The sequence below is a fragment of the Protopterus annectens genome, chromosome 1.part1 (assembly GCF_019279795.1).
Source record: "Protopterus annectens isolate FY-2018-M chromosome 1.part1, PAN1.0, whole genome shotgun sequence".
Lineage (NCBI taxonomy): Eukaryota > Metazoa > Chordata > Ceratodontiformes > Protopteridae > Protopterus > Protopterus annectens.
Genome location: NC_056726.1, coordinates 1,227,027,404 through 1,227,054,169, shown reverse-complemented (window position 1 = coordinate 1,227,054,169; position 26,766 = coordinate 1,227,027,404). Strand labels below are relative to the sequence as shown.

At 41.2% G+C, this 26,766-nt stretch overlaps 1 protein-coding gene across 2 annotated transcripts in view; it reads right to left on the bottom strand.

Moving 5' to 3' along the window:
• Positions 1-23,549: 23,549 nt before the first annotated feature.
• Positions 23,550-26,766, bottom strand: part of LOC122809467 (gastrula zinc finger protein XlCGF57.1-like) — a 203,599-nt gene continuing 200,382 nt past the window's right edge. For both annotated transcript variants that reach the window (XM_044081004.1, XM_044081013.1), the window contains one exon: positions 23,550-24,839. In XM_044081004.1, coding sequence (XP_043936939.1) covers positions 23,560-24,839 — 1,280 coding nt within the window. In that variant the 3' untranslated portion in view covers positions 23,550-23,559. The remainder of the gene's footprint in view (positions 24,840-26,766) is intronic.

Below are 26,766 nucleotides of genomic sequence, written 5' to 3'. Positions count from 1 at the left end.
ATTAAATAGCAATAAATAGAATTTGTGGAAACAATACATTCAGAATAATGTTCAGGAGAAAGAGACTTGAGGTTTAAGGGAAGGCAGGAATTTAGCAAATTACTTTACAGTGGCACAAATGACAGCTGTTATAAAGAAAAAGTACAGTTGTGTACACTTACATAAATGTAGATGTTCGAGTCTATTCACTGTTGCAGTCATTACATTTGGGTAATCCTAATGGCAGGTTGCCCTCAGTCGGCCTGAATTCCAAAGTCCTGGGTCCTGCGTCAGCTGCTGTAGCCCCTTCCCTGACGTGAGGTCGTCAGGGGTATAAAAGATGTGGTAGACGCCATTTTCTCTAGTCTTTCTTGCCCCAGATATTGGGTGCCCCCTAAAAGGGTAGCCAAAATTTATATACATATAAATACATGCACCAATATAAACTTTACCATCATCTACAAGCAAACACACCACATATGTTGTATAAATCAGAGAAGGAAAGATAGGTTCTATCAAAAGAAAAGGGGGATGGCGGGTGGGTAACCCGGACTGCAACAGTGAATACACTCGAACATCTACATTTATGGTAAGTGTACACAACTGTACTATGTTCTTCGTGTTTCACCATTGCAATCATTACATTTGGGTAGAGTCCCAAAGCTATGGATGAGAGGTTGGAGCTACACAGCATTTGGAGCGGCTATGAGGCCCTGCAGAACTGCAGTGGCAAACCCTGCCCGGGATTTAGAGTAGAGTGGCAGATGATAGTGCTTTGTAAAGGTGTGCACTGAACTCCAAGTAGCAGCCTCTAAAATGTCCTTGGTTGGTACTATCCTGAGAAAGACTGAAGTGGCTGCAGCTCTGGTTGAATGTGGCCTAATGCCTTTAGGCACTGGCTTGCCATGGTGTAAGTAGCAGAAAATTACAGTTGTGTACCTACCATAAATGTAGATGTTCGAGTGTATTTACTGTTGCAGTCATTACACTTGGGTTATCCTGCTGGCAGGCTACCCGCAGTCGGCCTGAATTCCAAAGTCCTGGGCCGGCGTTGGTTGCTGTCGCCTCTTCCCTGATGTCAGTGCGCCAGGGGTATAAAAGATGCAGCCGGTGCCATTTTCTTCAGTTTTTCTTGCCCCAGATGTCAGGTGCCCCCAAAAGGGTAAGCTAAAAATATTATTATCATAAAAAGCATGCACATAACCTTCATCTACAAGCAAGTACACCACATAGGGTGTATAGAATAGAGAGGTACAGGTAAGTCCCAGCAATGAAAAAAGGGGGATGGAGGGAGGGTAACCTGGACTGCAACAGTGAATACACTCGAACATCTACATTTATGGTAGGTACACAACTGTACTATGTTCATCGTGCTTCACTGTTGCAAGCTGAGGTTGGGTGGCTGGGCCTAAATAGAATTAGGAGTGGCTATGAGGCCCTGCAGAACTGCAATGGCAAAGCCTGCTCTGGATTTAGAGTAAAAAGGTAAGTGGTAGTGCTTTGTAAAAGTGTGAACTGAAGTCCAGGTTGCAGCCTCCAAAATGTCCTTGGTTGGTACTCCTCTGAGGAAGGCTGCTGCTCTGGTAGAATGTGGCCTAATGCCCTTGGGCACTGATTTGCCATGTTGTGAATAGCAGAAACGAACGCAGTAGCCTATCCATTTTGAAATGGTCTGCTTAGAGATAGCTTTTCCTTGTGAACCTGCAGCATATGCCACTAAGAGTTGCTCAGTTTTTCTGAAAGCTTTAGTTTTGTCCAAGTAAAAGCGTAGCTGTCTGTGTATGTCCAAAGAATGCAGAAGTCTCTCCCCCTTATTCTGTGGGTTTGGATAAAAGGTAGGCCAAATGTATGGTTTGGTTAAGAGCCACACTGGACACTACCTTAAGCATAAATGTCAGGTTTGTCCTGATGGAAAACGATAAAAGGCTCCACAGCCATTAGTGCCTGCAACTCTGAGAATCTTCTTGCTGAAGTTATTGCTAGGAGAAGAGCTGTTTTCCATGATAAGTATTTTATCTCCGCTGTACTGGCTGGCTCAAAAGGAGGCAGTGTGAGTTTTTCCAAGACAAAATTGAGGTCGCATGCAGGTACTGGAGCTCTCCTTGGGGGTCTTATGTTTTTGGCCCCTCTAAGATACTGTCTTAGCAGTGGATGAGAAAAAATAGGTGGGTCCGTATTGTAATGAGCTGAAATGGCAGAGGCATGGATCTTAATTGATGAGAAGGACAGGCATTTGTCCAGCATCTCAGTTAGGTATTGCAAAATCTGAGGAATATTTGGTGCAAGCGTGTCAATTCCCTGCACCTGGTTCCAGGCAAAGAATCTCTTCCATTTTTCTGCATAAGATTTTCTGGTGCTGGGCCTCCTGGGCTCCAAAATAACATCCATAACTGCTTTAGAGAGAGGTGTGTTCTGACTGATTACATTATCCGCCATGCAGCCAGATTTAGGGTTCAGAGTTGGCTGTGTAGGATCTGATTGTTCTGTTGGGTCAGCAAATGCGGAATTAGAGGCAATGTCCAGGCTGGGTCTTGAGATGAGCTCTTTAGCATTGGGAACCAGTGCTGGCATGGCCAGTCTAGGGCAATCACTATAATTTTTGGCTTCTCTTGTCTGACCTTTAAAAGTACCTTGGAGAGGACAGGCAGAGGAGGGAAGGCATATACTGTAAGGGCTTTCCAGCTGAATGAAAGGGTGTCCACTTTCCATGCTTGTTTGTGATATGTCCAAGTGCAGAATCTCTGTAGCTGGCAGTTGTGAGGGGAGGCAAATAGATCTATGTCTGGGCATCCCCATTTCCCTGTTATCATGCTGAAGATTTGTGGATCTAGTTTCCACTCGTGAGGATCCATGAGGTTTCTGCTTAGTTCGTCTGCCAAAGTATTTGTCTTTCCTGGCAGGAATTGTGCTTGCAGGTGTACTTGATAAGTCAATGCTGTGTTCCACAAAGTCATGGCTTGTCTGCAGAGGGGGTAGGAATGTGTGCCTCCTTGCTTGTTTATGTACCACATGACTGTAGTATTGTCCGTCTTTATCAGCAGTTGTCCTGGATGAAGTAGGTCCTTGAAGGCTGTCAGGGCATTTTGTACAGCTAGCATCTCTTTTTGATTGATATGAAGATGCATTTGGCTTGTGGGCCATGTGCCCTGAATACATTTTCCTGCCATGTGTGCCCCCCAGGCATAATCTGATGCATCTGTTGTTAGTGTTTGCCTGGCAGTGGGTAAAGTGAATGGCTGTCCCTTGTTGTGGTGACAAGCCTGTGCCCACCATCGAAACTCCTGTTGCTGGCAGGGAATGAGAGTAATTACTGTTTCCAGGCTGTGGCAATGTTGAGTCCAAACACTTTTTAGATACCATTGTAGTTTCCTCATATCCAGTCTTGCATATGGAATTAGTAGAATGCAAGATGCCACCAGAGCCTGCAGAATTTTTCTTCCAGATAACTGGGTCTTTGTTGCCATGTTTTCGAAGTAAGAAGTCAGTTGCCTTTGTTTCTCTGGTGTGAGATAAGCCATCTGGGCAGTTGTATTTAAGCTTGCACCCAGGAATATTATCTCTTGAGAGGGTACTAGTTTTGATTTCTTTTCGTTTACTGTGTACCCTAGGCAAATTAGTAGTCTTTTTACAAACATCAGATGCTGTAGTAGAATATCTTTGGTCTCTGCTTGAATAAGGCAGTCGTCCAAGTAGGGATATATTTGAATTCCTCTTTGTCTGCAAAATGCAATTACTGGTGCCAGGCATTTTGAGAAGACCCTGGGCGCAGTAGATAAGCTAAAGGGCAGTGCAGAGAATTGGTAGTGCATTGAGCCAGCTATGAATCTGAGGTATCTTCTGCAAGATTGTCTGATTGGGACATGCAGGTATGCCTCTTTGAGGTCCATATTTACAAGCCAAGCCTTCTTGTCCAGCATGGGCAGAAGCTGCTGTAGAGTCAACATTTTGAATTTTGGGACGTCCAGAAAAGTATTTAGGAATAGACAGGTCCAGAATTGGTCTCCAGGCTTTGTCCTTTCTTGGTACTAAAAAAAGTCGAGTAAAATCCTTGTCCCTGCTCTTGTTGTGGCACTGGCTGAATAGCCCCCATGTTCATGAGAGATGAAACTTGTTTTTGTGCCTCTGCCCATTGATTGTGTGGCAGGTCTGGCATACCTTTTGCCTTTGGAAGGGTGTGAAAGTGGAACCTGTAAGCCCTGAGAGACAACCCATTTGTCCTGGGTGATCTTGTGCCAGTTTTGTGAAAAAAGTGCTAGCTTTCCTCCTAAGGGTGCTGCCAAAAAGTGCTTGGCATTGGCAGAGGGAAGCCATTGGGACCATTTTCTATAAGGCTGTGATTTGTCTTCTCTGCTTTTGGAGGTAGGAACACCCCACTGTTTGGGCCTGTATGAGCCCTGGAGCTGTTGCCTGCATCTAGGGCGTCTGAATCTGCCTCTTTGTGGTCTGTCTGACACTGGAAAAGACAAATTCTTAGAGGGCCAGTTCCTGTTAAATCTGGGTGGCTGTACCTGTAAAAAATCCTTTACTGTCTGCATAGATTAAGCTTTATCCTCCATTTTCTTCAACTTCTGCCTTAACACCAAACAAAGTATCATGCTGTAATGGAGCTTCCAATAATTTTGCTTTAACATGATCAGGCAGATTTTGTTCCTTTAACCAAGCATGCCTTCTAATAACAGAACCTGTAACAGTGGCCCTGCACGAGGCCTCCAGTGAATCATAGCCACATTGCAAACTATGTTTTCCCACTTGTTCAGCTGCATGCAATAAATCCTGCAAAACTTTGTTCTCAGAACATTCAGAATTTGTCAACATTTTTTGTTTTAAAAAGAAAACCACGAAGGAAGCTGAGTGCAGAAGTAATAAATGTTCCAATAAGCAGGCGATAGCTTTTAAAAACAATGGTGTTAGCACTTTATTAACCAAGAACTTTCGGAAGGTTCACTAACCCTCCTTCCTCAGACAAAACAGTTAGACTCAATAAAAGGTTGAGGTTAAATACTAGTAACCCCTCCCTAATTAACAAATTTTAATTAACAAAAGACATTCATATAAAAACATTCATATGAACAACCAAACCAACTTTTTCGTCTTGGTTAAACAGAAGGACATCTTTTGTCAGTTTACAAATATATGTAAAATCCTACCATTCTTTTATAAAATATACCTCAATAGAATAAACCTTCTAATAATTCCAATGTATGTATACAAACAAATAAATACTAAAGAGAATGTTATGAACTAAATAAATATAAATGACATATATTAAACAACTAGTGTGGCAGAAGGAAAACAATCCTTACACATCAAATAGTGTTGCCTTATAAAACTTAAAAAATAAAACAATGATACTTCCCAACATAAAATCAGAAAACACATAAAGGTCACCATAAAAAAGGCTGCCTGAGCCTAACTAGAATACGTAGTAATAAACAACCTATTGTGCAAAGGTAAAAGCTGTAAAACTACAAAAAGTGGACAGACATCCGAGAAAAAAGGATGCTGCTTAGGTGCATCCTTTTTTCTCGAGGCTGCTTAGGTGCATCCTTTTTTCTCGGGCTGCTTAGGTGCATCCTTTTTTCTCGGGCTGCTTAGGTGCATCCTTTTTTCTCGGGCTGCTTAGGTGCATCCTTTTTTCTCGGGCTGCTTAGGTGCATCCTTTTTCTCGGGCTGCTTAGGTGCATCCTTTTTCTCGGGCTGCTTAGGTGCATCCTTTTTCTCGGGCTGCTTAGGTGCATCCTTTTTCTCGGGCTGCTTAGGTGCATCCTTTTTTCTCGGGCTGCTTAGGTGCATCCTTTTTTCTCGGGCTGCTTAGGTGCATCCTTTTTTCTCGGGCTGCTTAGGTGCATCCTTTTTTCTCGGGCTGCTTAGGTGCATCCTTTTTTCTCGGGCTGCTTAGGTGCATCCTTTTTTCTCGGGCTGCTTAGGTGCATCCTTTTTTCTCGGATGTCTGTCCACTTTTTGTAGTTTTACAGCTTTTACCTTTGCACAATAGGTTGTTTATTACTACGTATTCTAGTTAGGCTCAGGCAGCCTTTTTTATGGTGACCTTTTTGTGTTTTTTGTTTTTAGGTGGGGGGGGGGGGGGAGTATCATTGTTTTATTTTTTAAGTTTTATAAGGCAACACTATTTGATGTGTAAGGATTGTTTTCCTTCTGCCACACTAGTTGTTTAATATATGTCATTTATATTTATTTAGTTCATAACATTCTCTTTAGTATTTATTTGTTTGTATACATACATTGGAATTATTAGAAGGTTTATTCTATTGAGGTATATTTTATAAAAGAATGGTAGGATTTTACATATATTTGTAAACTGACAAAAGATGTCCTTCTGTTTAACCAAGACGAAAAAGTTGGTTTGGTTGTTCATATGAATGTTTTTATATGAATGTCTTTTGTTAATTAAAATTTGTTAATTAGGGAGGGGTTACTAGTATTTAACCTCAACCTTTCATTGAGTCTAACTGTTTTGTCTGAGGAAGGAGGGTTAGTGAACCTTCCGAAAGTTCTTGGTTAATAAAGTGCTAACACCATTGTTTTTAAAAGCTATCGCCTGCTTATTGGAACATTTATTACTTCTGCACTCAGCTTCCTTCGTGGTTTTCTTTTTAAAGGTTTGTTTTGCTGTTTTTGTCTTAAACATTTTTTGTTTTAACAAAAACATTAAGTATTGCTGATATTTGAGCATATGAAATTGACAATTTAAAGCCCTTACAGCCAAGGTAGCAGAAGTGTAAACTTTTTCCCCCATCTGTCAGATCCCTAGAATCTCTATCCGAGGGGACAGGGTTTTTAGCAGTAGCAGCCTTGGCCCCTTTGGGACCCTGTGAAACAGTTTCTGGGTCAGTAGCAGGGTTTTTATAAAGGAATTTATGGGAGTCTGGAACCCTGTAGTATCTGTCCTGCTTAACAGGAGCAGGAGGTAAAGAGTCTGGAGGAAGGCCGGACTCTGAAAATACATCATCTACTATGTCTATAACAGGGTGAATTGCAAGAGGTCTGTGCTGAGGAAGCAAAAGAAAGTCTCTAAGCCTTTTCTTAGAATCTGAATAATCCTGGCTCTCCCAGTGGAAATGCTCCCTCATGGTATGCAGGGTTTCCCCAAATGAGTAGTCCTCAGGAGGAGAAGCTGAAGGAATAGAATCTTCAGCATCAGAATCCTCATAGGGAGGAATAGAATATCCCTGTTCTGAAGACGAATCAGAGGAAATGGAAACTTGATTAGAGGAATCATATTCAGTGTCTTGCCTAGGCCTCTTATCAGGAGGGGGATGGGAACCCCTGATCAAAGTAATTAGGTCTTCGGCCATTTTGAGCATCTTCTTCGGCCATTTTGAGCATCTGTTTCTTAGGCATAGAAGTCTGTCCTGGAGAATGCTGTACTTGTTTCTGTGTCTTTAAAACTGTTTTACACTGTCTTGGGTGCTGACGTAGGCTTTATATAAAGTTGTGTAGGTCTGAAGACACCCTCAGAAGCCGATGCCTGCTCAGCGGCTCCAGACCTATCTGTGGGATTAATTTCCGAAGGGCCAATACCTTGAGTATCCAGAAGCCTAGTTGTCTCCACGTGGGAGTCGGAGGCGGCCTGTGGCTCTGACGTAGCGGGAGTCGGAGGCTGCGAAAGTGCCTCACTGAGCACCGGCGAACCGGCGACTGGCCTAGAAGAGGCTTCGTCGGTTTTGGACCTCGGATGCTTGTCCTTGTCTTTATCCTTGCATTTTTTATGAATTACAGTTGTCGGTTGTTCTGCCAAAATAATGAAAAGCAAAATCGTACCGACACTTAATGTTGCGTTGGTTAAATCTAGCACATAAACGACAACTAGCAATGTCATAGTCAGGGCCTAGGCAAGGAATACAGTAAGAATGAAAATCCTTATGAGGTATTTGCTTCCCACAAGAAATAAAATTGTTAACTTTTTCTGACAAGGGTCTGGAGCAAGAAAAAAGTTTCCCCAACGGGGTACTTAGCTTTATTGAAGACTTCGGATCTGAAATTCAATTTCAAAAATCTCAGGAGTCGGCTGACCAGCACTTGCAAACTGCTTTTGCTTCGGGCACTGGGCAGCAAGAAAGACTGAAGAAAATGGCATCGGCTGCATCTTTTATACCCCTGGCGCACTGACGTCAGGGAAGAGGCGACAGCAACCAACGCCGGACCAGGACTCTGGAATTCAGGCTGACTGCGGATAGCCTGCCAGCAGAATAACCAAAGTGTAATGACTACAACAGTGAAACACGATGAACATCGAATGCAGTGGCCTATCCAGTTTGAAATAGTCTGCTTTGAGATAGCCTTTCCTTGTGATCCTGCAGCATATGCCACTAGTAATTGTTCTGTCTTTCTGAAAACCTTGGTTCTGTCCAAGTAGAATCTAAGCTGTCTGTGTACGTCCAAAGAATGCAGAATTCTCTCTCCCTTGTTCTGTGGATTTGGATAAAAGTTGGCAGATGAATAGTTTGGTTAATAGCCAAACTGGACATCACCTTAGGCATAAATGTTGGGTTTGTCCTCAGAAAGACCCTGTCTGAATAAAAAATGATAAAAGGTTCCACATCCATGAGTGCCTGAAGCTCTGAAACTAGTCTTGCAGAAGTTATTGCTAGGAGCAGAGCCATTTTCCAAGATAAAAACTTTATATCAGCAGTAGCAGCTGGCTCAAAAGGAGACAGGGTGAGTTTTTCCAAGATATAGTTCGAGGTCCCATGCAGGCATTGGTGATCTCCTTGGAGGCCTTAAATATTTGGCTCCTCTAAGGTACTGTTTTAGTAAGGGATGAGAAAAGATTGGTGGCTTTGTATTGTAATGAGCCGAAATGGCAGAGGCATGAATTTTAATAGATGAAAATGATAGACCTTTGTCCAGCATCTCAGTTAAGTACTGCAAAATCTGAGGAATATTTGGCACAGCTGTATCAGTTTCCTTGTGCCTGGTTCCAAGTACAGAATCTCTTCCATTTTCCAGCATAAAATTTTCTAGTAATAGGCCTTCTGGCCTCCAAAATGACAGCCATCACAGCTTTATTGAGAGGTGCGTTTTGTATGGCTACATTATCCGCCATGCTGCCAGGTTTTAAGTCCTGAGTTGGCTGTGCAGGATCTGATTGTTTTGATGGGACAGTAGGTGAGGTATCTGAGGTAAGGTCCAAGCTGGGCATTGCGACAAGCTCCTTAGTATTGGATACCAGTACTGGGGGGGGGGGGGCAGTCTGGGCCAATCAGTATCATCTTTGGCTTCTCCTGTCAGACCTTTAGGAGTACCTTGGGGAGGAGAGATAGAGGGGGAAATGCATATACTGATAGGTTTTTCCAGCTAAAAGATAGGGCGTCCACTTTCCATGCCTGTCTGTGATAAATCCTTGTGCAGAATTTTTTTAATTGGTAGTTGTGAGGGGAGGCAAATAGATCTATGTCCAGGCATCCCCATTTCCTTGTTATCATGCTGAACACTTGTGGGTCCAGGTGCCACTCGTGGGGATCCATGAGATTTCTACTTAGTTCGTCTGCCAGAGTATTTTTCCTTTCTGGTAGGAATTGTGCCTGCAGATGTACTTGGTAAGTCGATGCTGTGTCCCACAAAGTCATGGCTAGTCTGCAAAGGGGGTAAGAATGTGTGCCCCCCTGATTGTTTATATGCCACATGACCGTGGTGTTGTCTGTCTTTATCAGTAGTTGGCCTGGATGAAGTAGGTCCTTGAAGGCTGTTACGGCATTTTGAACTGCTAGCATCTCTTTTTGATTGATATGTAGATGCATTTGGTTTGAGGTCCATGTGCCCTAAATGCATCTTCCTGCCATGTGGACCCCCCAGGCATAATCTGATGCATCCATTGTTAGAGTTTGCCTGGCTGGGGGTAATGTGAATGGCTGTCCCTTGTTTTGGTGACAAGCCTTTGCCCACAATCAGAACTCCTGTTGCAGGCAGGGAATGAGAGTAATCATAGTTTCCAGGCTGTGGCAATGTTGAGTCCAAATACTTTTTAGGTACCATTGAAGTTTCCTCATATGCAGTCTTGCATATGGAATTAGTAGGATGCAGGATGCCATGAAGCCCAAAGCCTGCAGAATTTTTCCTGCAGATAACTGGGTCTTTGTTGCCAACATTATGAAATAGGTAGTCAGTTGCCTTTGTTTGTTTGGCATGAGATAAGCCATCTGGACAGTTGTATTTAAGCTTGCACCCAGGAATATTACCTCTTGAGAGGGTACTAGTTTTGATTTCTTTTTGTTGACTGTGTACCCTAGGCATGTTAGAAGTCTTTTCACAAATGCCAGATGCTGTAGAAGAATGTCCTTGGTCTCTGCTTGAATTAGACAGTCGTCCAAGTAAGGATAAATTTGTATTCCTCTTTGTCTGCAGAATGCAATTACTGGTGCCAGGCACTTTGTAAAGACCCTGGGCGCAGTAGATAAGCCAAAGGGCAGTGCAGAGAATTGGTAATGCATTGAGCCGGCCTTGAATCTAAGGTATCTTCTGCATATTTGTCTGACTGAGACATGCAGGTATGCCTCTTTTAGGTCTAAAGTCACAAGCCAAGCATTCTTGCCCCGCATGGGCAGAAGCTGCTGCAAAGGCAACATCTTGAATTTTGGTATATCCAGGAATGTGTTCAAAATAGATAGGTCCAGTACTGGCCTCCAGGCCGTGTCCTTTCTGGGTACCAAGAACAGTCTTGAGTAAAATCCTTGTCCCTGCTCTTGCTCTGGTACTAGTTGAATGGCCCCCATGTCCATGAGGGATGAGACTTGTTTTTGTGCCTCTGCCCATTGATTTTTTGGCAGATCTGGCCAGGCGTTTGTATTTGGCAGGGTATGCAAATGGAACTTGTAGCCTTGTGACACGATATTCAAGATCCACTTGTCCTGGGTTATGATGTGCCATTTTTGAGAAAAAAGTGCTAATTTTCCCCCTAAGGGTGCTGCCAGGAGATAAGTGCTTGGTGCAGGCAGGGGGAAAGTCATTGGGATGTTTTCCTGTATGGCTGTGATTTGTCTTCTCCAACTTTGGAGGTAGAAGCCCCCCATTGTTTTGAGCAGTATGAACCTTGCACCTGGGATATGCCTCTAGGGCATCTGGTTCTGCTCCTTTGAGGTCTGTCTGACACAAGAAAAGACCAATTCTTTGTTGGCCAGTGTCTACTAAACCTACGTGGCTGTACTTGTAAAAAATCTTTGACCGTTTGCATAGATTTAGCTTTGTCCTCCATTTTCTTCAACACCTCTTCTGCCTTAACACCAAACAAAGTATCATGCTGTAAAGATGCATCTAATAATTTAACTTTAACATGATCAGGCAGATTTTGTTCCTTTAACCAAGCATGCCTCCTAATTACAGAACCTGTAACAGCGGCCCTGCAGGAGGCCTCCAAAGAATCAAAACCACATTGCAAAGTATGCTTTCCAACTTGTTTAGCTGCATGCAATAAATCCTGCATTTCCTTGTTTTCTGCACAGAGTTTAACATTTTCTGTTTAAGCAATGCCATGACATGTTGCTGATATTTGAGCATATGAAACTGACAGTTTAAGGCCCTTATAGCCAATGTAGCAGATGTGTAAACCTTTTTCCCCATCTATCCAGTGCCCTAGAATCTCTGTCAGAGGGGGTAGGGTTTTTTGCAGCGGAAGCCTTAACTCTTTTGGGGCCCTGAGAAATAGTTTCTGGGTCTGCAGAAGGGTTTTTAAAAAGGAATTTATGAGAGTCAGGAACCCTGTAATATTTGTCAGGCTTAGCAGGAGCTGGAGATAAGGAGTCAGGGGTAAGACTAGACTCCGAAAACACATAATCTACAATGTCCAACACAGGTGGGATGGCTAGTGGCTTGTGTTGAGGTAGTAAAAGGAAATCTCTCAGCCTCTTTTTAGATTCTGAAAAATCTTGGCTCTCCCAGTGGAAATGCTCCCTCATGGTATGTAAGGTTTCCCCAAAAGAATAGTCCTCTGGAGGAGAAGCTGAAGGTATAGATTCTTCAGCATCAGAATCCTCATGGGGGGAAGAGAATATTCCTGATCAGAAGAGGAATCAGAAGAAATGGAAACCTGATCTGAAGATTCAGTCAGTCTCTTGCCTGGGCCTCTTATCAGGAGGGGGATGGGAACCCCCGATCAAGGTAATCAAGTCTTTGGCCATTTTGAGTATCTGTTTTTTGGGCATAGAGACCTGACCACATGGCTCTTGAGTTTGTTTCTTTGCTTTGGAAGGTGCTTTAGTCTTTGCCTTTGAAGCTGAAGTCGGTTTGATGTAAAGATGTTTAGGTCTGAATACACTCTCAGAAGCCGGTGCCTGCTCAGTAGCTCCGGACCCATCTGAAGGTATAATATCAGAGGCTCCAATACCTTGAGTTTCCAGCGGCATGGCCGATTCCACGTGGGGGTCGGTAGCGGCCTGTGACTCTAAAGTAGTGGTCGTCAGGGGCTGCTAAAGCACCTCACTGAGGACCTGCGAACCAGGGACTGGCTTAGGAGAAGCTTCGTCGTTGGTTTTGGGCCTAGGTTGTCTATCTCTTTCCTTTTCTTTGTATTTTTTGTGAACTCCGGTAGTTGGGTGGCTATCCAAAGCCATTTCTGGATAATTACACTGGCGTCCAAAATAGTTTAAAGCAAAATCATACAGACGCTTAATAGTGCGTTGGTTAAATCTAGCACAAAACTGAACGTTGTGATCAGGGCCTAGGCAAGGAATACAATAAGAATGAAAATCTTTATGAGGTATTTGCTTCCCACAAGAAATACAATTATTAACTTTTTCTGACATCGGTCTGGAGCAAGGAAAAAAAGTTTCCCCAATGGGGTACTTAGCTTTATAGAAGACTTCGGATCTGAAACTCGAACACAAAAATCTCAGGAGTCAGCCGACCGGCACTTGCGAACTGCTTCTGCTTTGGGTACCGCGCGGCAAGAAAGACTAAAGAAAATGGTGTCGGCCACATCTTTTATACCCCTGACCACCTGACATCAGGGAAGGGGCTACAGCAGCCGACGCAGGACCCAGGACTTTGGAATTCAGGCCGACTGAGGGCACCCTGCCTGCAGGATTATCCACATGGAATGACTGCAACAGTGAAACACGAAGAACATCATATATGTAACGCATGAAAAATGCTAATATGGTTTGTTTTCTATTAATATGTGTGTCAACATCTACTGTAGGTGTGAACAATGACTTTCAAAATATTTTTAAAAAGTTTATAAAAAAATGACAATTTGTAATGGCAAAGAAACTGCAGTGTTGTTGTTGTGTCTTTCGGCTTTTCCCGGTTAGGGGTCACCACAGCGGAACTCCGGTCCGCTAATGATTGGCAGTAGATTTTTACGTGCCGAGTTGCCAGATCTGATGCACAACCTTCAACGAAGGTACGCCCATTCACGCATGTCTCCACAAAGAAGACGCTCTAGCTGAGAATCGAATAGGACTTCTTACTGTGAGACACCGCTACCCCAGCACCACCACCACAAAGAAACTGTAGTGTGACCACCTGTAAACAAATAAGCTCACAGTAGTCAGTGTCAGGTCTTATGTCTGCATTTACAAAATGGGTACTGCTCAAGCTGACTGAAAGACACCCAGCTGTCTAAGGAAAGTAAACAAAGAAAAACAAATATATGGCAAAACTGGTTAAGTAAGAATACATGATCTCCACCACAGACAGCTTAATTGTCTGCTGGTCTCTGCTTTGTGAAGGGTAACGGCACATATCAAACCCAAAGAAAAGTCATGCAACAGATGTTACCTACATAAAATGGATTCTTAAACTTGGAATCTGAAGCTGAAATGTACCAGATTAGTCAAAACAAAGCTGGAAGTGGACTTTGATTACCAATAAAAAACATAGCTGTCCATAAGTTAGAGTTTAGGAATTTGAATTCCTATCCAGAAGGGGATTCAAGAGAATACTTTTGAAAAACCTGAACATCCACAATTAAGTCCCAAACTAAAACTATACACACATTTAATGCAAAAAAGCAAAATAATGTTAAATGAAATTCTAATGCATTCATTTACACAATCTAATTGCATTAGGATTATGAGAAATTCTGATGTGTTACTTTAAAAGGGTAATACATTGAAATGTTGGGACTCAGAATGCCAAGTCTTGGAATGTGGACACTGAATAATCAAAAATCCAGACTTACATACACAAAGTCCAGTACTGCCATGTCTAAGAATATGCCCTTTTCTTTAGGAAACAGTGATCTCACAGATGGCTTGGGGGGTGCAGACTGGAGAGTAGTGCAAGGGGTTCCCTGTAAAACAGAAGTTTAAAGAAAAAGAATGAGGTTCGATATTCCCGCTTCTCCCCTATTCTGTACTTTTTTGTGATGATATGTACCATAAGAATCACTGGCTCTATCATCCTGCCTTTACAGATGTTACGGTTTTATTACATGAGTATTCATAGGATCATAGACCACTAGGCTATCAACCCAGAGTTCATTTTAAACCTAGCTGTTTCAACCCTAAGTACTAGTCAATATCCAAGACTGCATTTAGAGATGACTGCCCATGTCCAGGAAGGCTGTGGGCACTAACCCTGGGTAAAAGTTTACAGTGCCCCATCCATTTGTTCAGCTTCCTCTTGAACAGTGTCATGGAAGTGCTCTGCTTCACATGAATTGGTAGCCAGTTCCAAAGATGTGGCTGCCACTGGGAGATCAATCCATCCCTCCCACCTGTCCTATTTAAGTCACAGGCCATATTTAAGTCCCTGGAACAGGTAGCCCTAGACCCAACTGATTTACATATATGTAGCAAGTTCATTAGGTTTGGCTCTTTGGTTGCTCTGTAGGCCAGGCACAAGTCTCCCCTAAGAAGTCTATACAACACCAAGTATAGTGACAGGGACTTTAGTTGGTCCGTGTAAGGGACATGCTGAATACCCTTTATCTTCTTAGTTAGAAACTTCCGAGTTCTCTCTAATTGCTGCAGGTGCTTAGTATGGTACATACGGAACGGGGCTTGTACTCAATCATGGGCCACATAAGTGCTGAGAACAGGGATGTTATAACTTCTTTTGCTCTTGAGGTGATGCCTTTATTAATCACGTGAGCTATGTGGAAAGCTTTCCTTACAACAATTGACACGTGGTGGTAGAAATTAAGGATGTGGTCAACCTGTGATTCCAGGTCCCTTACCACGTCATTTGTACTTAGGATACTGCTGTTGATTTGATAGTGTGAAGGGACACTGTGCCGAAGGGAAAGATGATGCATTTCTTTGCATTTAGTTTGAGATAGTGACTAGTGCACCAGTTGTTGGTCTGTGTGAGACCCTCCAGGAGCATACTAATATCATTTGGGAATTCAATGACTGCACCTAGTTTGCAGTCATCTGCAAACCTGATCAGCCGCAGCCCTTTAGTTTTGACCTGAACTTCTGAGAAGTATATACCAAAACAGTAGGGGACCCAGAACTGACCCCTGTGGCACCTCGCTAGTGACAGGCTTGTGGCTGATGTTGAGTCACCCACTTTGATAAAGTGTGTCCAGTTTGTGAAACAGTTGGCAACCCATCTTACAACAAAGGGGTTTACATTCAGTTTAAGTTTATCAGGAATGCATGAATATGGGATTGTGTTGAATGGCTTTTCCAGTCGAGGTATGCTGTGTGCACAGATTTGCTCTCATCAATGGCCCTGGTCACACTTTCAAACAAATCTACTACATTTAACAGGCAGGGTCTCCCCTTCACGAAGCCATATTGGGTAGGATCCAGGGTTTGGAGGTCATCTATGTCTTTATTATTGAGATCCATAATAATACATTCCATGGCCTTGATGGAGTTGCTGCGTATCCGTAAGTCAAACTTCACTCACACAACCCACACGCAAGGCCTCAACCTGGTCTTTGACATTAATAGAACTTGTTGGCAAGATAGATTTGTGTCTCAATGTCTCCCCCATCTGCGGAAGACTCCTTCTCCATGTCAAGCAGAGTACCTCACTAGCCCTCTTTAAGGGGAACCTGGACAACTGGATGGGAAACAGAAAACATATCCCTGGGATCCCACCTGTCTCTCTGCTGGACAGGGAAAACAGGTGCTGACTTTGTAGGAACATAGGTGTAATTCTTGGCTAGGCTTACAAGGGCCTCTGGGCAAATAGCCTAGTATCATCCTAATGAGGCTGGTCAGGCTTATGAGTCTATAACTCCATGGGTCTGTTGCTGGGCCACCTTTGTGGAGGGGAATAACTGTAGACGTTCTCCATTCTGCAGGAGCAAAGCCTGTGGTTTAGGTTATGATAGAAAAAGGTACTTGGTGATTGCTAGCTCATGTTTTTGCCTATTTAGAAGATAGCCTGGGATGTCATCTGGTCCCAAAAGGCCGTGTTCTTTGCCTTGGACAGGGCTTTGAGGACCTGTTCTGCAGATATGTAAGGTGGGGGTGATGTTTGTGGGAGAGTATCATTTAAGTTAGGAGGGGATAAGGGAGTGAAATTTTCACCATACCTAGCCACTGGCAGGTTCGCTATCTCTGTGGGGTCAGCGTGTATGATACTGTTGACCACCAGTTCTACACATGGTTGGGTCCTACCCTTTAGGTTATGTATGTAGCTGTAAAAGGCCTTATGTTATGGTTACCCTTGGCAGTACTTGCTAGGTTTCACTCAAAGGAGCTCTTGGAGGATTTGACAAGTTGTCTTATTTGCCTGTTAAGGAGAAGAAGGGTGCTTTTCCATTGTTGGGTCTTTGTCTTTGCTTTCTTAGACAGCAACTTTTTGCATTTATTGCAGTTTGTTGATGCTGAAAGTCCACCATGGGAGTTAATTTTACTTGGGGCTCTGGCTTTGACTCTGTATGGTACAGTCGAGTTTATACATTTATGGAAGTGATTGTACAGGGTATTTACTTACTGACATTTGTTAACTGGGTTGGTCCAGCTGGGCCAAAGGCCAGTTTTCCGTGGAGATCCGAGAAGAAAAGCTCCAGTTACATTTAGACTATAGTTTACAGTACATAAAAAGACAAGTACACAAATTATCTATACAATACTGATTGAAAAAGATTTGAAAAAGAAAAACAGCAAATGCATGTATAAAGCAGTTATACAAGCTGCCATTTTACAAAGACATATCAACATACCAGTATATGATTTTAAAAATGTTCAGTTATATATATTGGTAAGCTACTATATGCTTTTTAGGTGCCAGAGGTGAGAAAAACAACAAGTGGGGGTGGGGAACTTAGGTAGGGTTATAGCAGGGACATGTTTTGGTGCTAAGTAGATGAAGTTTGAGTTCCTTTTTAAAGTGTGATGGGTGTATAATGGAACGTATGTCTAAGGGGAGTTTGTTCCAGGCTTGGGCTACAGAGCATTTATATAGAAGTTTGCCCACATTTTTCTTAAGTTGGTCGACAACTAGAAGTTGCTGGTTAGAGGTACAGAGCTTGTAAGCTTCAGTGTAGTTGCCACTTTCAGCTTGAGGTGGGGCTAGGAATGCATTTATACCATCACTTAGGAGGGTACAGTTTGCCTTGGTGAAGTTTTTTCGTCCAATTTCACCCTTTGAGAGTTCTGGTGCTAATCAGTTTGAAGGTGACTGATTTGTGGTCAGTTTTAACTAATGAGGCTCCAACAGATGCAGCAGTGCACCTGTTTGACATGTTGGTGAGGACCAGATCTAGAATGTTTGTTCCTCTTGTCGGTGTATGGACAATTTGTTCCAGGGCATTTCAATTCACAAAGTCAAGGATCTTTTGTGCTAGCAAGTTTGGGCTAGAGTAGGTTTCCCAGTTGATGGTGGGATAATTGAAATCCCCAATAACAAGTGTGTTTGGTAAAATCTGGATTGTCTTCAGTTTGGTTAAGTAGGCTTCGTGGGCTTCATGACCCATGGAGAAGTCTCTACAACTGGCTAGGACTCAAATGGAAAACTTCATGGACCTGGAGTATCTCCATGAAGTTGTCCAGTTTAACTAGACAGAAGGTGAATCTGTAATATAGACTGAAACACTGCCTCCTTTGGTTTTCACATGTTCATTTCGCATTCTAAAGGTGTGGAAGGCATTGTAACCTTGCAGGGTCAGGGTACTCTGAGGCCTTAAACCAGGTTTCTGCAGCTACACAGACATCTACATCTTCTAGTGATAGAAGTGCCTCAAGGGAGTGCAGTTTTTGGTTTAAGCTCCTAGCATTTAGCAGCATGACCCTTACTTTGTCCGGATTGGTTAATTTCACGTTGGTAATGTTGTTCGAGACATTGCCTAAAAAGGCACTATGGGGGAGGTAAGAGCCTTTGCAGGCAGGCAAAAGCCTAGAGGTGCCAGGTGTAAACCATCTCTGGCAAAGCAACCTGGTTTATCAACCATGGCTTCCCAGGCAGACATGAACTGGATCCCCTTGGAATGACACCAATCATGTTTTGTTTATAATGTGACATCATTCTAGGTGAGGTAGTATGCTGCTCAGGGCTAGGGACATACCTGCCTGGGACACATATTCACGACACTTTGACCATGTCTCTCTTCATACAGTCCAGCCAGGTACATCTCAGGTCGTTCACACCAACATGAACTATGACAAGAGTTATAACAGTTTGCTGAGAGAGAAATGAAGACTATAGCAGGGTGGCAACATCAGAGGGTTTCTTACCTCTAGTCAATAAGTACAGAGATATGATCACATACATGTTAATATAGTCTAAAAACACACTGTGGGATTGTGCTATTACTTGAACCATTTTTGAATCATCATACTTGGACACCTAATGTTTTTAGGCACAATTTACTGTAAAACATTTGATACAATCATTATATTTTTTAATTTCTCCAAGACTTTTGGGTTTCTAATATCACAATGGGAATGGACCCTATTCTTAAGTCAAATCAAAGTTCATGAAATTAATATCATCTCTGATGTTTGCCAGAAGTCACCCACAATGTGTCCAGTATTGACTTCTACAATTCATGTGAAGTTACATGTATCGGTAACATATCCAAGTACAATTTTTATATGACCTGTTGTTCCTCCTCCTGAACTGTCTAAATATCCTTCTACACTGACCTTGTTTCTGCCTGCAAATCCTGGTATTTTATAACTTTGTGTCGCTGTATGCAAGAGACTGTAATCACCTGGTGTAGCAATTCCATTGACCAATGCTACTTTTGTCTTTTTCATGGACTACTATATCTGGTTTTCTCATGTATTTTTTGAACTGTTAATGTGTGATCCCAGGTGATATAACCTTCACATCATTTTCTACAATGCTTTGTGGCTCATGTTTCCAATGCTTCTCGGTTCCTTCAATATTACAATGTTTGCACAATCCCCAATGCAACAGTCTTGCCACATTATTAAGCCTTTCAGTATACAGTCCTTCTGCCATTAGCATATCACAACCAGCAATAAGATATTCAACAGTTTCCAATTCTGTTTTACAAAACCTACATTTGTCATTTTCTCCCACATTTTCAATGGACTTTGGCTGCTAAGATAGTGGACCATTTACACGTTGGTTTACAATATTAACCTTTTGTCTTTTGGTTTAAATTGACCTCTTCTTAACCATTTCTGTGTTCGATCCTGATCAACATGAAGTTGTTCTAAGAATTTTCTAAACTCAAAATGATAGTTACGCATTTCCCACATTTCCTGCCTTCTCTTCTGATCCTTCACCTTATATTATTTCTTTTGCTTTTTGTCACATTCAGTTGATGCATTATTTTTTGGCACATTTATTTGATGCATAATTTTTAATCTACTTCTGTTTGATTTCCATTCCTGCTTGACACCGATATGCTTCTGCTAAACTAAGCAGGGAAGTCATCTTACACTCAATTTCCTCATATTTTAAAACTTTCACTATGTTTGGGTCTTGTAAGGTCAGCAGATATGTAATCAGTCCTACAACTGCAGATCTATACATATAATCAATTTTGAGGGGGCTCATACTTCCTCCTGAATGGGGAATACATAGTCTTTTTATACAATGATTTAAAAAAATCGTTTGATAGGCATGAAGCATCCTTGTTTTCCTATCCAACCAATCCAACATCTTCTGGCACCAATCAATCACTCCAACACCGTTAAGCTAGGACAAGAAGAGCAACTTGGTTTACAGCTTGGACTTTGTTCCTAAATGTCAGCACTGTCCTCAGTATTAATTTTATTCTTTTAAAATATTCTTTACTAAATTTTATTCGCATTTGCTCATGTTTTATTGTTGATCCTTCATCAATTCCCAAATATTTATACACTCCCTCTTGCTCAAGTTCTTTTTTATAACATTCTTGTCCCAAATTGATGTTTTGCTGCTGTGGCTGTTTTCCTGCTTTAAAGATTGCTTTTGCACATTTAACAAGACCAAATGACATCCTTATATCATCTGAAAAAAGTTTTGACCACTTGCAGTTGTGCTTTCAGTTCCTCATCTGATCAGCTATACAGTTAAGTCATCCTTTAAAAGAAAATGAGAAGTCTTTACAGCCAAACAGTAGTCAGGACCTAATCTGTTAAGTTGACAGCTTAATGGGTTAAGGGCACCCTGGAATACCCCCCCCTTTGATTTTTTAGCCTGGAATAATAATTTTCCTTTATCATGGCTTAACTGCAAAGTGTTTGCCACTGTTTCATGCTAGCTGTAATGTACTTGCTCAGGATATGGTGCAGCTTATACATTTTAAGCAGTCTTTTATCCATGAATGTGGGATACTATCAAATGCTTTTTTTGTAGTCTATCTATGCCATACTTGTATTCTTCCCCTTTTTACATTTCTCCATCGTGATTTTTTGAACAAATGATCCTTTGTTCCATATGAATTTTACACTTTTGTTCTAGTGCCATGATTGAGTTTTCTTCTAAATGACATGATTGAGTTTTCTTCTAAATGACTATAAACTCTGTCGGCATCGGTTCCAGTGTACAGTTTACACATCATTGGTAGGCAAGTTATTGGACTGCAGGTTTGCTCTTAAGTAGAAGTACGGCTTTTCCTGAAGTCAGGTACTGCATCTGGGCCTAAGGTTTTCCAGTTAGACGCTTTTCTTAACTTTGTTTCAATCTCTCTGGCCGTTACTTTATCCCATTTCATATCCTGTACAGTTGAACTTCTTATTCTTTCTTATACTTCTTCTCTACATTCATCATCTTTGCTATGTTCCACAGAATTTTCATATTTTCCAAAATGTATCTATTCTTTTTTTTGTGGTGTTTTCAAGCCCTTTTGGTTTGTTTTCCAATTCTTTATAAAACTCTACAAAACTTTTTTGAGTCATCAATAAATTGCTTATTTTGTATTTTTATATGTATCTGCATACATTCTTCCCTTCTTCTATTTGAGATATTTTTTATTTGTGATAGTACATGACAGATCCTGATCTGTTTTGATACTGTGCATTATTTTTATAATGTCTGAGTATTTTTGTTGATGTGTCCCCTCTTCTGAACTCTAACAGTAATACTTCTTGTCTTAACTGCTTTATCGTTTTCTCTATTCAACACTTCCATAATGGCATTTGATAATATTTCTTGTCTTAATTGCTTTATCGTTTTCTCTATTCAACACTTCCATAATGGCATTTGATTTCTCCCCTTCCTTTCCCTTACTACCCTGTGTTTTTGTGATAACTGTTATTAATTTAGCTGCACAGTAATATATCCTATTTAATTCTGTTATATCACATGAATTTCTGTAAACAGTCCTAATTACTGTGTTCATTTGTTTTATCAAACTTCTAACCTTTTCGGTTTTATTGACTTTTTGTAATTTCTTTCATTGATCATAATATGTCTTGTCTCTATTAAAATCGAGCAACTCTTGTCTTAGATCAATTTCTTCTACACTGAGGGCACATTCTTTGTTCTCCCATTTCCTGCGGGCATTCTACAGAAAGTTCTGAGCATCTGCCTGTGCCACATTCTCTTCAGTTTCATCCTGCGTCATCCGTTGCTCTTTCATACAGGAACACACTGGCATATCACTTCACACTGACTGTGCCAGAGTCGCCACTCTCCTATTCCTGCCTTTGCTGTGCAACTCCAACTGAACCTTTGTACTGGTTTCCTATAGAAGGCTCCAAAGTATCTTCATATTTCAAATAATCAGACGTTTCCCACTCCACTGATTTCTCCCTAATTCGGAGATCCATTGCTCTAAACTGCTGTGGTGTTATCAGTTAGATTTTTCTATACTAAATCCTTCACTTTGCAGGTACTCCATAACCTCAGTTTCAAATCTTTTAACTTTTCCATTAATAATCCTCTTTTATTTTTCCTATTTTCTTATTTTTTGTACTGTAAAATGTTCCATATCTGGATGCCTTTGCCTCTATTTCTTCAAATATCTTTGGTGCTGCTCTTTTTGTACCGATTAGTTTTGCTTTCTCCATTGCATAAATATTGCCCCATATTAATTCCCCCATATGTCTTCTTCTTCAGAGGTCTCCTGCTCCTTCTGTTTCTCTTTATTTGGGGGACTCGTTCCATCATGCTATGATATAACTGGTGTTAGACTTTTTACACTAAATCATTCACTTTGCAGTTATTCCATAAGTTCAGCATCTATTTTGTCATTTCTGCTTTACTAATCTTCTGTTCTACAGTCCTTTGTGATCTTATTTTTGTATTGTGAAATTTTCCATATCTGGATGCCTTTGCCTGTATTTCTCTTCAAATATCTTTGGGGCTGTTTTTTTTTTTTTTTTATATTGATTAATTTGACTTTCTCCTTTGCATAAACATCACATCATAGCAGACTTAAGTTTCTTTCCCATGTCCATATTTCTTTTTACACCTTTCAACAATCTCTAGAGTTCTGTTCTTTATATTATCGCACTTCCTCAGTTGCTTCTTTTTACAAACGGTCCATGGTTTCTTGGACTACATAATGTTTTTCATAAATCCACTGTATTAACGAACACAAGTTTGCATTTGAATTTTTTGACAGTTTTTCTTGTGCAGATATTTTTCCCTCTAATTTCTCTTAATCTTTCTGTATATTTTGGTCTGTTAATTCTGGGATTCTTGCATAACAGTAACCATATATAAATTTTTTTCTTATCCTCAATAGTCCTATCATCTTTATGTATCTTTTTTGGCCCATCAGTTTTTGTGGGGGGGGGGCATCCTCCCCTTGAGCATAGACTAGCCCCACTGTAGGAATGTTTGTGTCTTGAAGACTCTACACTGTCATTTCTTCCCATTCATTGCACCAGTGAGCCTACCAGGACTGGGGACTCTTACCCTGGGACTTGTGCACCCAGCTATCCTTTTTATTTTATAACCTACTTACAAAGACCATACATAAAAGTGCCTGAAGTGTTTCTCCCCAGGCCTCCATTGAAAATTGTCTCGTTCCTAGTCGGACTTTCTCAGTAAACAAATGTTAAATAAAATAATCTATGATATATGCTATATAAAATACATCTATGTATTAGTGTCATCTTGGTGAGAGTTTGTGAAAAACAGGGTTGACCTCGTAAAGGTACTCACCAAGAATTAAGGATGAATTCCAGCAATACTACTGTCCTTTGCTTGCTGATTTACCAGCTCTCTATCTGGACCCCGCTTGCTGATTTACCAGCTCTCTATCTGGACCCCAATGGTTTTAGGCACAATTTAAATGCAAAACATTTGATACAATCATTTATTATTTCTATGGAGTAGCTGATGTTCAGCAAAATGTGCATTACATGCAAAAGTCTTCCCACAATCAGTACACTTTATATTACTGTCCTGGCTGTGGATCTTCTCATGTTTAAAGACAAGAGCCTTGTCTGGGAAACTTCTCCAGCACTTTGAACATTCAAAAGGTCTTTCTCCTGTGTGTACAGAATGATGGCTCAGAAATTCATACCTTCTTCTAAAACTCTTTCCACACTCCTCACATGCAAAAGGCTTTATAGTGTGAATTGCCTGATGCCTAGTAAGATGTGGCCTGTATCTGAAACTCCTTTCACATTCAGTACATTTATAGGGTTTCATTTCTGTGTGAATAAGCTCATGTCTCACAAGGCGTCGATTGTTGACAAAACTCTTCCCACACTTGACACACACATATGGATATACTTCAGCATGCAACAACTGATGCTCCAAAAGTGACTGCTTCCGTAAAAAACTCTTTCCACAATCAGTGCAATTAAATGCACTGTCTCCCTTATGTAACTTCTGATGGGCTATCAAGGTCCATTTATGTGAAAACCCTTTTTCACATAAGGTGCATTTAAATGGTTTTTTGTCTAAATGTACTTGGTGGTGGTGTAAAAGTTGATCTTTCCGTATATAGGACTTCCCACATTCTTCACATTTATGAGGCCTTACACCTGTATGATTCAGTGCATGTCTGACAAGATGCGGTTTATGTTTGTAAGACCTTCCACAATCAGCACACTTGTAAGGCTTGTCCTCAGAGAGAATCTGCTGAGGTCTGTCATTTGAAGATAGATTTTCAGAATTTGCACTTTTATACATCTTACTGTGGTCTGAGTATTGTTTATTCAGTTCAATTTTTTGACTCTTTCCAAGGCCAAAACATTCAAAGTGCCTCTTAGCTGTATGAGTAAGCTGATGTCTAAAAAGACGCTGTTTATGGTAGAAACTCTTTTCACATTCTGTACACTGAAATGGTTTAGCACTAATTTTAATACTTTGATGTTCAGCAACAATCAAACATCCTGAAGATCTCTTCCTGCATGCATTAGATTCAGGAGTCAAGCTTTGTGCATTTATTTTCAGACTATCTCCACTTTTAGCTTTCGGCATAACACATTTATCCACTGAAAAAATCTGTTTTCTTGAGCTCCTTTTAATTGATGGCTGCTCTGCAAAGCTTGCCTTGTGAGAGGTATATTTAAAACTCCATTTGCTATCAAGTTGTTCTTGGTCTTCGGGAGGCTGAGCGGAAGAACTGACATGCTTTGTGACTGCAATACAATAAAAGAAAAGAATATGATGCATTACTTATTTTAAAATGAAAAAAAGCAAGAACCCCCCCACACACACACACACACCCCAAATACATACCATATATAAATATACCAAGACTCACTCATGCTGTCATCACATAAAAAATATCCATTTACTTTTGCAAGCACTATTTAAAAAGCTTAGAAACCTGCAAAATTTTCTAGGCAGCTCCATGCATGCTCATACTTAACCCTGCTGACTACAGTACAGTTCATGCATACAGGACTGCTAGTGGATCTGGTTGCAGCATACAGCTAAAATTTTGTTTCAGTTATCCAAATATTCTCCATCCTCTTACACTACCATTGTAAAAACACAACAGCACATTAATTGCAGGGAAAACAGGCAAGAATCCATTCTCTGTGGTATTTTATTTTTATAGTTAGTTACAAGGCTTGCAGTCCAGAGGACCATTGAGGGTCCAAGCCCAATTTCCCAGTTTCACCCCATCACTCTCTGGTTAAAAGACTTGTTCAAGGTCATACAACTTGTAAACAAGGGCTGACAGACTCAAACCCTGTACCACAGATACTTCTAACCATCTGTGCCAAATGCCAGCACTGAAAATTATACAAGCCATGATGGGACTCTGTCCCTGGCTTAGGATACCAGTGCCTTATCTATTAGGGTACAAACTGCTCTAACAAACTGAGTAACTGCTTATTAAAGGAATTAACATTTTCTTAACAATACTAATCAAAAACCAAACCAAAGGCACAAAAGGTTGAGAGTCAAATGGCCACTCTTTGCACGCATGCCAAATACCTACAATGTGGATCAGAGACTTAAATCCTGGAGGACAAAGGAGCAACCTCTGTTGAACAGTTTAACTTAAGAAAAAAGGACCCAAATCAACTACACTCTTCTTCTCTTGTAATAGCTGGGTGGCAGGAAAGTTGTAGACAGAGGATAAGATGATGCTACCTTGTGGAGATGTGCAACAGGTTAGCAAGAGTACAGGAGAGATATCTGGCTAGAATATATACAGTTTACTTTCAGGACTTTTCCAAGAATACAATCACAAGCAAACAAGAAAACAGCAACAAAATGAAGGCATGCTTGACTTCTCTGCTACTGAAGAAGCCAACTAAGCACTGTTTCATGCTGAAGAGTGCAGTGGTCAGTGTGAATCATTCCGTAGGGACAGCCTGGAAGGGTAACTGGGTTTGTAAGGAAGATTCAGATGAATGGGAAACAGCAAAAGGTATTTAGAGCAACAAGATGACAATAACTCAGAAAATAGTACAATTTAAATGGTTACTGCATTTCCGATGCCTAATCCATAATATTACTACAGGATCATGTTCTTGCACCCAAATATTCAAACAAAAACTAAACATTTTGCACTACCTACAAGGCTGCACTGGGTTTCACTGATGCTAGAGCATCCTGGCCATGACAACATTACTGCAGAATCTTAAACTCAGTTTAGATACTGCACAAGCATTAATTCTGGGTTTTAATTTAATGCATTAATTTGTTAATGTGTAAGATAAGTAGTCCTCATACCCCTTTTCACCCAAGAGCCACGCTATAGGGGCATGAGTAAATGTAGCATTTGTGGAAAGGTTAATGCAGCTAATTATTCTGCTTGTTTTAAATATTTGGGAAGAGAAGCTATGTGGACACAGGGAGCAGATGCAGACCTCCGCACAACCAGTAACTGAAGGTCAGGGCAGAATCCCAAACTGTGGAGCTGGAAGGCAGTAATCTTAACCATTAAACCACTGTACTTAACACATTATGCTTATACCGAGTTCTGCTAACAAGGCCACCTAAGTAACATGAAGACTGGGACCAGGCTTCAATTGCCCTCCATGTGGTCCGGTGTAAAGTGAATTAGACTGCTACTTATTTACTACAGTTCCATAAGAAGCCACTCCT